A 10,083-nucleotide genomic window follows, 5' to 3' on the forward strand; every position below is an offset into this window, starting at 1 on the left:
ACAAACCATCAGTATTTTACAGAGCTTTCTTGCCATTTTGTTAGACAAATCAGTAATAGGTTTATTGTTTGAGTTCTACAACTATCCCTCCAACTAGGGGAGGGAGCCACAAATGAACAGCAGCAGAAGAAGGCGTTGGTTTTTATATGCCGACTTTCTCTACCACTTAAGGCAGAATCCAACTGGCTTACAATCACCTTCCTATCTCCAGACTGAAGTATCTACAGGAGGGGGCACAGTTGGGAATTAGATATATAGATATAATAATATGAAGAGTAAAAAGGTAAAGGTCCACTGTGCCAGCACCGGGTCATTCCTGACCCATGAGGTGACATCACATCCCGACGTTTCCTAGGCAGACTTTGTGGGGTGGTTTGCCAGTGCCTTCCCCAATCATCTTCCCTTTACCCCCAGCAAGCTGGGTCCTCATTTTACCAACCTCAGAAGGATGGAAGGCTGAGTCAACCTTGAGTCAGCTACCTGAAACCAACTTCCAGCGGGATCGAACTCAGGTTGTGAGCAGAGCTTGGACTGCAGTACTGCAGCTTATCACTCTGTGCCACGGGGCTCTTAATACTGTATGAGCAGTATTAAATTACAGCAGGTTGCAGAGGTTGAAGCCTTTTCTGAATGTGTTTAAAAATCAGCTTTATTTTGCTACAGACAACATAGCTTTATTTTTGCTACCGACAACTTGGAAATGAGTGGTTAAAATGGAAATGAGTACATGGTAAACTTGAGAGTAAAGTGAGCGTGTTTACATTCCTAATTCATTGCCTGAACAAGCTCTTCTGAGAAGACCAGAGTCTTTGCCTAAGTGACTCCCATCTTCTTGCATTAGACAGTAACATAAGGACCGAAGAAAAGCCGTGCTGGATCAAACCAAGGCCCATCAAGTCCAGCAGTCTGTTCACACAGGGGCCAAGCAGGTGCCTCTAGGAAGCCATTAACAAGACGACTGCAACAGTATCCTGCCTTGATGGGCCTTGGTTTGATCCAGCAGGGCCTTTCGTATGTCCTTATGTGTCATTTAAGGACAGGGTATTTTGAATTGCTACACCTTAAGGAGTAGGTTGTACCTAGGTGATGCAATCTGTCTAGGTTTACCACTAATTATACCAACACATGACAACTATTGGGGTGGGGAGGTGAAGGAAAATTGGGAAGGATAGGTGAAATAGGGCAGGAAAGGATGCTTGTAGCGGATTAGGAGAATAGTTGATTGTACTGTAATTGTAAAAATGTAAATAAAGAAACTGATATGGTAAACCAGAGGTTCGTGGGGGAAATAGAGACCCGAACCATTATTTCAAGAAAACAGTTTATTCTGGCAGCTGCGACCCAGAGGCCCTAATGGGCAGAAATCTCTGAGTCCCGATTATACTGGGGAAGAGATATTTGTCCAAATTCAAGTTATGACGGTACATCGACAAGTTATGCATATCTGATTGTATTACAGACAGAAAGGCGACTCAGTACAGTTGCAGTTTCATCCAGTTTCTCCTATCGTTGTTTATCGTTCACTCTGACACTCCATGACTCTTAACCCACTTCCTTAAAGCACACAGAGAGCAAGCCTGTATCTAGGTAGACATTCCTTCCCTAGCAGTCTGGATGCCAATTATTACCGAGAGATGTTTCGGGCCACTGTTACAAAACAGTTTGCTTTGTTCATTAAAAGTTAAAGTTGCATTTCAGCTGTCTGAAGAGCATTTAGTTGAAGCCCCCCAAATTTCTGGGCAGCCCCTCCCTCAACCCCCCACGGCCCTGCTGCCAGAGACAGTGGGAAAGGAAGCCCCTCCCTGCACTGTCACTGGTCCCTCCCTATGATGTCATAGCAATTGCTCTGGCCCCGCCCCCCCATTGGAAAGCCTTTGCCCTCGGATGCAGCTTTTGGAAGGGCGAAGAGGAGGAGGCCCGTTTTGCCTTCCGGGGAGAATCAGTCGAAGGGTTAAAGGGACGGAGTCTCCATTCCTAGAGCGGCATCAACAACAATCAAGACCAGCTGACCTGGGACCTGAGCCCCTTCTGGCTCCATTGGGCCGCGTGAGCGGGGAGCGCTGTAGGGCGAGGGAAGAAAGAGGAAAGCGGCGGGGGACTTTTTCAAAGGATTGGTGAGCAATGAGAGAAGATTTCCTTTGCAACATCCTTTCCTGGTTGTGAGAGTGGAAGAGACCCAGGAAGGGGGGAGGGGAGCGTGTGGGGGTGCTGCAAAGACTCCTGCAAAAATCCCCCCACCCCACGACTCCCTTCTTGCCCCGATGAGCCAGCGGGCTCCGTTTCCCCCACAGGGTTTCCCCTCTTGTTCCCCGGGAGCTCCTCTCCCCCCTTGGAGGCAGAGCCCGGCTCCTCCTCAGTACTCTGCACATGCGCCATTGTGCTGTGGGTTTCTGCGCCTTCGGCTGCTGCCCGCAGACTAGCGAAACGGCTGCTCTTTGGGCGTTTTGTTCCGATCCTTCCCGTCAGCCTGGCCTTGTTGTGGGGCAGGCAGGGGGGGTCCCCAAAAGGGCCGGCAGGTTTTCCTCTTGCTGTTCTGGCAGAGCAAACTTGGGGGGTTTTTTTGGAGGGAGAAAGAGAGAGACAGAAAGAGTGAAACAGAGGAGGAGGAGAGAGGGAGAGAAAGGAAGGGAAAAAAAGAAATGGGGAGAGAGAGACTAGTGAGCCTGCAGCTCTCTCCCAGTCCAGAAAGACAGGGAGAAAGAAAGAGCAAAGAGAAATAAAGATGGAGAGAGAGACAAAGTGTGGAACAGATAGAAGAGGAGAGAGGGAGAGAGAGAAAGAAGGGAGGAAAAGAAAGGAAAAAAGGGAGAGAGAGAAAGGGAAAGAAAGAAGGAAGGGGGAGGGAGGGAAAGATGGAAGGAAGGAAAGAAGGAAAAGGAGAGAAGGAAGGAAGGAAACGGAGGGACAGTAGGGGAGAGAAAGACAGAAAAAGAGGGAGGGAAAGAAAGAAAAGGAGAGTGACAGAAAAAGAATGAGAAATGAGAGAAAGAAAGAGTGATAGAGAAAGAAAGGGAGAGAAAATGAGATGAGAAAGAAAAAAAATGAAAGAAGGACAGAAAGACAAAGAGGGAGGGGGAAGGATCTTGGCTGTGCTTGATAGGGGAGGCTTCAGGCAGGGCCACATCCAGCTCGTGCGTGCCAGGAAGGGAGGAGGGGGGCTTCCGGCTGGTATGTGGGGCCCCAGGAAGCCCAGAAAAGGTTGGGGGAGGGGGGAAAGGGGGACTAGCTGTCTTGGCTCCGCAGGCCAGAGAAAAGCCCTACAGGGGCCGGATCCGACCCAGGGGCTGCATGTTTGACACCCCTGATCTAGGTAGTGTGGAGGAGTATATTGTAATATCCAAGATCCCCTCGAAATTGACGCAGGTTGCCCCAACTTTTTGGACCCCCCTTTTCTGTTTTCCTCTTCCTTTTCTCAACAGCCTCACTTTTCATGGATCCCCACTTCTTTTTTAGGTGCAGGAGAGGATGGCGCAGGAGCGTTACCACGGAGCAACCTTTCCAGGTATGATCAAAAGGGGTTCATGCCCAATGGATGGCCTCCTTGGGCGTATGGGGGCTGCTCTGATGCCCCCTGCTCTTGTGCGGGGAAAATGCTCCACTCCACACCCAGAATCGATTTTAAATCACTGCAGGATAATTGGACTTATACAGTTAAGGGGTTTGAGGACAAAGATGCCTGCAAACTCAAATGAATGATGGTTAATGTCAAAAATTGGGAAAATGGTTCATTGGGCCAATAGAAAGAGATAGAAACTCAAACGTTTTCACAAGCTCTTATCCCTTAGTAAATTCTAATACTTTAAGTGAAGGGCTTTTTGCTATGCAGTTATCAACAGGGCGAGGTGCATCTAGAGTTGATAAACTAGAGAAGGAAGGTGGTGGAAGGAGGCAGTCACTGGTTTTAAAACTATGTTCTATCCGGCTGGGTATAATGATCTTGGACCATTCTGTAAATACCCATGTTTGACAGTATGACATCCCTGGTCTCCTCATTCTTAGTGAATATGATATTCTGTTATTATTGTCAATAACAATATAATGCGTATATATGAGTCCTTATTTCGACACCCGATTTGTTGTAAAAAAAAGGTAGTTTAATAAATGTTTACGGGGTGGAATATGATTTAAGGGGCCTTCATCAGCCAGGTTTGTTATTGTATTGTGTTTTTATTCATATTATTAAATTTCATATTGGAGTTAGTGTGTACGTTTATATAATGACGTTTTTGTTTACATGTTGTAAGCTACCATGAGCCTTGTTTTGGTGGGGAAAAAGCGGGATAAAAATCTAATAGTAGACAGTAATAAATGAATTGTTAATAATACTAACACTATTTTCTTTTCTGCTCTGACTTTCTAACTGGGACTCAAGGCAGAATATACGTATGATAAAAAGAAACACAATCAGTAAGGAATGGATTACAAAATAGGATAACAGTATTAGATTGGATAAGAATCTTTTTAACAGCATAGAATTCTCGTAAGGGTAATTAAAGTATTTAGGCTAGGATTGTAGACTGGGGATGAAATGTCAAAGAAGGCATGCAAATAGAATACAGAAGTGCATCAGTAGCATCTGCCACCATGTCATCTCAGTACCGTCAAGTGGCTAACTGCTGGTTCTTCACCAAGAGCAAGGCTGCCTTTTCCTGTATGAGCTAATAGTCTTGCCACATGCAAGGAGGTTTTGGGATATGGTAGCTGCTTTTCTGCCCTTCTTTACCACTTCCTGGTTTTTGCGTTGCAGAGTTCTTCATTCTAAATTCTGTCAATTCTGACTCATCAGGCAAACAGACAATAGAAAACTTGCATATGAAAACTTGCATATGATAACAGGACCAAGACAAGGTTTGGCAAAAGGTTGGAGAAAAAAGGGTGTTCGAAATGAGGATGCAGAGAGCAATTGTGATCACGAGGCGAGAGAGAGAGAGAGAATCTAGTTACCCCGCCAAGAAAGTATAACACAGAGTACTTGGAAAGTATAGAATGCCTTCTGTTGACCCTCTTTCCAGGTGATGCCATCAAACCTATGAAGGAGAATCATGATGGAGAAAAAGCGGCTTCTGTGCAGCTAGATCGGGTAAGTGTGGAACTGTGGATCAGGCCCTTGGGTGTCTCTCCGTTCCCTTCCTAGGCCGGAGAAAATCTCCGTCTTCCTCTTTCCCTCAGCTGCTATCTGTGCTGCTCACTGAATAGAAAATGAAAACATCTGATGAAAGTTTGAACCCTGAAATCAAACATCTAATTATTGCCCTTTTGGAATGCCCCAACGAAGGGGAAGAGCTCTGTGATGGCAGAGGAGTTTCTTCTTTCTCTTTTCAGGGTCTGGTGACCTTTCAGGAGGTATCCGTTCAGTTCTCTGAGGAGGAGTGGGGCCTGCTGGATATGGACCAAAGAAGGCTTCACAAGGAAGTCATGGCGGACAATTATCAGAATGTGGCCTCCCTGGGTAAGGCACTCATTTCCCTTGATTGAGAGATGCTGAAAGCAGAAACCATTCCTTCTAAGAAGGACCTCAGCTCTGACCTGAATGGCCAAGGCTAGCCCTGAAGTAGGTCAGTGCCTTTCAGTGATTATGTTCTTAGAATTGACTCCTTTCTAAGAAGTGGTATGTTACCTTATTCAGATAATCACCTAATAAGCAGGACACAACTTAAATTACTTACAGAAGTAAGCCTTTTTATTGTATAACTTCAATATAATATGTGTATACGCATGTATTGTAAAGTCTTAAAAGTGTATACAAGAATACAAGCAAATTCTATATACTAAGGTCTTACCAGGCGTTTTTCTTTGTTTATTGCAGCGGCTGATGTTCCCCCCAAAAAGCCCAAGTGTGAACCACAACACCTCCTATTTGCTGAAAAGCAGCAGAAAAGAAACGCTGGAACAAAACGGAAGAGGGGGAAGGAATGCGCTGCTTCTCAGGCTGCGGAATCCCAGGTGTTTTATACACAGTGGAGAATCCACACAGGGGAGAAGCCTGATAAGTGCTTGAAGGGTGGAAGCAGCTTTGCTTGGAAGAGAGACCTCCCTGGCCACCAGCGTATCCACACTGCGGAGAAACCTTATAAATGTTTGCAGTGTGGAAAGAACTTTGCTCAGTGTTCAAAACTTACTATCCATCAGCGTATCCACACTGCCGAGAAACCTTATGAATGCTTGCAGCGTAGAAAGAACTTTGCTGTTAGTTCAGTCCTTACTATCCACCAGCGTATCCACTCTGGGGAGAAACCTTATAAATGCTTGCAGTGTGGAAAGAGCTTCGCTCGGCATTCAAACTTTACTATCCACCAGCGTATCCACACTGGGGAGAAACCTTATAAATGCTTGCAGTGTGGAAAAAGCTTCGCTCGTCGTTCAGATCTTACTGTCCTTCAACGTATCCACACTGGGGAGAAACCTTATAAATGCTTGCAGTGTGGAAAGAGCTTTGCTGAGCATTCACACCTTACTACCCACCAGCGTATCCACACTGGAGAGAAACCTTATAAATGCTTTCAGTGTGGAAAGAGCTTTGCTCAGCGTTCAAAACTTACTATCCATCAGCGTATCCACACTGGGGAGAAACCTTATAAATGCTTGCAGTGTGGAAAGAGCTTTGCTGAGCGTTCAAAACTTACTATCCATCAGTGTATCCACACTGGGGAGAAACCTTATAAATGCTTGCAGTGTGGAAAGAGCTTCGCTCGGCGTTCCAACCTTACTATCCACCAGCGTATCCACACTGGGGAGAAACCTTATAAATGCTTGCAGTGTGGAAAGAGCTTCGCTGTCTGTTCAAACCTTACTACCCATCAACGTATCCACACTGGGGAGAAACCTTATAAATGCTTGCAGTGTGGAAAGGGCTTTTCTTCGAGTTCAAGGCTTACTGTCCATCAGTGTATCCACACTGGGGAGAAACCTTATAAATGCTTGCAGTGTGGAAAGAGCTTTGCTAGGAGTTCACACCTTACTGGCCATCGACTAATACACACTTCAGAAACTATATGATCTCTTACATTGTGGAAAGAATCTTCCTTGGGTTCATGGGCTGATTGTTCCTGAATGAATCCACAACAGAGGAGGAGCCACATCATCGCTTGGAATGTGGAAGGAACCATATGAACAAGAAGGAACCAAATGAATGCTGCCAGTTTTGCAAGATCTCCAGCCTCCAGTCCAACTTTTCCAGGAGTCATAATCTAGACCAGGGGTGGGTTACATCAGGCTCAGGGACCGTTTAAGGCCCGCGAAATCATTTGGTCTGGCCATTCGTAGGTCCTGGCAGATCTCTAGTTCAGAAGGATCTAAGACTGGCGACCATCCTCTGCCACCCGGAGTGTGAGTATGCCTGCCTGCTTGCCCGCACCCCGGGGGGGTGTCATCTGGGGCAGCTGCCTACGTGGGGCTCCGTCAGCTTATGGCGCTAAAGTAATGGATGGGGAAATGTCCTCTGACTGTTGGAGGCTCAGGAGCAAGGACAGGAGAAAGCTGGGGCAACCCATTCTAAACTGTAATTGCCTTAGGATAAGGGCTGTAAAGTTCTGTACACTGTAATGGCGATTATATAATAGAAGTAGGCGCCCGTGAAATTCGGGCAGAGGGAATCCCATCTCCCCCCACTTCAGCTCCAGCTCTCCTCCCCTCCCCCAGCCACACTCTTGGCAGCTCACTGGAGCTGCTCCCCCAGAGCCAGAGGGGGAGGCCCGTGAAATGTGGTGGTGTGGGGGGGTCCCATATCGCCCTCCTCCCTGCTTACCTTCCAGCCCAGCTGCAGCCAGATGGGCCTGCCAGTAGCTCCTGAGCTCCCCCACCACTGCAGACAGGCTTGCCAGCAATGCCCAGGTTCTTCCGCCACAGAGGCAGCCGCCAATGGTAGGTATGATCACATTTTTAAATATTGGTCAGAATTTAACCCCCCCTTTTAAAATTTCAGATTTTTATGCAGACCCAGACCCTCCAAGCCTGTTGAGGGGGATGTGTGCCCCCTATCTCCAGAGTGAAGTATGTACAGGCAGGGGGCACAGTTGGGAATAAGAGAGAGAGAGAGAGAGAGAGAGAGATAATATGAAGAGTAAAAAGGTAAAGGTCCCCTGTGCAAGCACCAGGTCATTCCTGACCCATAGGGTGACATCACATCCCGATGTTTCCAAGGCAGACTTTTGTTTACGGGGTGGTTTGTTTATGGGGTGGTTTTCCAGTGCCTTCCCCAGTCATCTTCCCTTTACCCCCCCGCAAGCTGGGTACTCATTTTACCCACCTCGGAAGGATGGATGGCTGAGTCAACCTTGAGCCGGCTACCTGAAACCCAACTTCCGTTGGGATCGAACTCAGGTCGTGAGCAGAGCTTGGACTGCAGTACTGCATCTTACCACTCTGCACCACGGGGCTCTTAAATATGAAGAGTATACATCCATTATAAACAGTTCTGAAACCATGGACTAGGCAGGGCATAACTGGAGAGAAAGTATGTCGGACTTTCCCCACATCTAGTAGGCTCTAAGTACTAAACCACAGAGGCCTCATTCTTTCCACACAGTTCTTTAAAAGAGAGAGACATGAACTCTGCACCCAGCACAAAGCTACCAGGAACATGAAGCTGCCTTATACTGAGTCAGACAATGGGTCCCTCAAGGTAATTATAGCCTGTTCTGCAGCTTTCCACAGTCCCAGGTGGAATTCTTCCACATCACCTACTACCTGATTCTCTTTAGCTGGAGATGAAAGGGATTGAACCTGGGACCTTCTGCATGCCAACCGGAAGTTTACAACCGGAAGTGCTGCCTCGCAATGGGGCCTTTTCCTCTTTGTTTGAGTGGTAAAGAGTATGACCAATGAAAGCCTGTCCCATGGAAGAGGGCAAAGTCTTGTTCTCTGCTTCTCCAGGGGGCATGGCTACATCTAACAGATTTAGGTTACAGATGCAGATTTCTGGTGAACCCTTAGGAGAAGCCTCCTTGCAGGGATGTTCTTGCTTGTTAGAGGTCTTCACTCAGGCAGAGGCTGGTAAGCTTTGCATTCCCTCAAGGGGTGGTGGTAGCAATATAAAGCCTAGCATTGCCAACCTGCAGGTACTAGCTGGAGATCTCCTGCTATTACAACTGATCTCCAGCCTAGAGAGATCAGTTCCCCTGGAGAAAATGGCCGCTTCGGCAATTGGACTCTATGGCATTGAAGTCCCTCCCCAAACCCTGCCCTCCTCAGGCTCTGCCCCGAAAACCTCCTGCCGGTGGCAAAGAGGGACCTAGTGGCAACCCTAATAAAGCCCCTTCCGATGCTAGGACTTAGTTGTAGCTGCTGTGATCCCAGTTGCAGTCCAACTGCTTCATCCAGTGGACAGGCAGGAAGAGAAGTTTTACATCTATAAGTTTCAACAATGCTTCTTTCTTTATCACACAGTCTGTTGGTGGTGTCCTGCCTACAGGTGTCTCACCTATCCTCACCAAGGGCAAGAACTTTTTGTACAATGGCTCCTGCCTGGTGGAACTGTCTGCCAGATGACATCCGGGTCTTGTGGGATCTTTCTAGATTCCTTTTTTAAAATAATTTTTTAAATTTTCTAATTAAATCACATTCAATTCCATCATTCAATTAACATAATTGTACAACATAAACAATATCTATCTAAACAATATAACTTGTTGATTGCCCTCTCCTTTCCTCTATCTATTTGATATCTCTATTCTCCCCTTTGTATTTAAATTCTAATTCATTATAATATTTCATTTATAAATTTAATTACATATCCCATCGTCTTAAAACCTGAATTTTAACAATATTATTTCTACTTTAATCAGTTGAATTAGATCAAAACATAACCTTTAATATTTCCCAGATTAAATTCATTTACACAGTATGTTGTCCATGCCTCCCATTCTCCCACAAATTCCATATTCTCCTTTTGATTTACTAATGCAGTAAGTTTGGCCATTTCTGCTAGTTCCAACATTTTATTTATCTAGTCAGTCTTATCCGGTGTCTCAGACAATTTCCATTTTGCTGCATAAACCAATCTTGCAGCAGTAGTGGCATATATCAAAAAATATCTCTGAGTCAGTATAGATTCCGGTATGATACTTAACAACATCATTTCCGGAG

The 10,083-nt window shown here is 46.1% G+C and overlaps 1 protein-coding gene across 1 annotated transcript; it reads left to right on the plus strand.

Moving 5' to 3' along the window:
* Positions 1-3,465: 3,465 nt before the first annotated feature.
* On the plus strand, positions 3,466-6,996 carry LOC130473682 (zinc finger protein 239-like). The gene is made up of 3 exons (XM_056845253.1): positions 3,466-3,502; positions 5,013-5,080; positions 6,046-6,996. Exons 1-3 carry the CDS (start codon positions 3,466-3,468, stop codon positions 6,994-6,996), a joined length of 1,056 nt encoding a protein of 351 aa, XP_056701231.1.
* Positions 6,997-10,083: the final 3,087 nt, after the last annotated feature.

This window comes from Euleptes europaea, chromosome 1 (assembly GCF_029931775.1).
Source record: "Euleptes europaea isolate rEulEur1 chromosome 1, rEulEur1.hap1, whole genome shotgun sequence".
NCBI classification, from domain to species: domain Eukaryota; kingdom Metazoa; phylum Chordata; class Lepidosauria; order Squamata; family Sphaerodactylidae; genus Euleptes; species Euleptes europaea.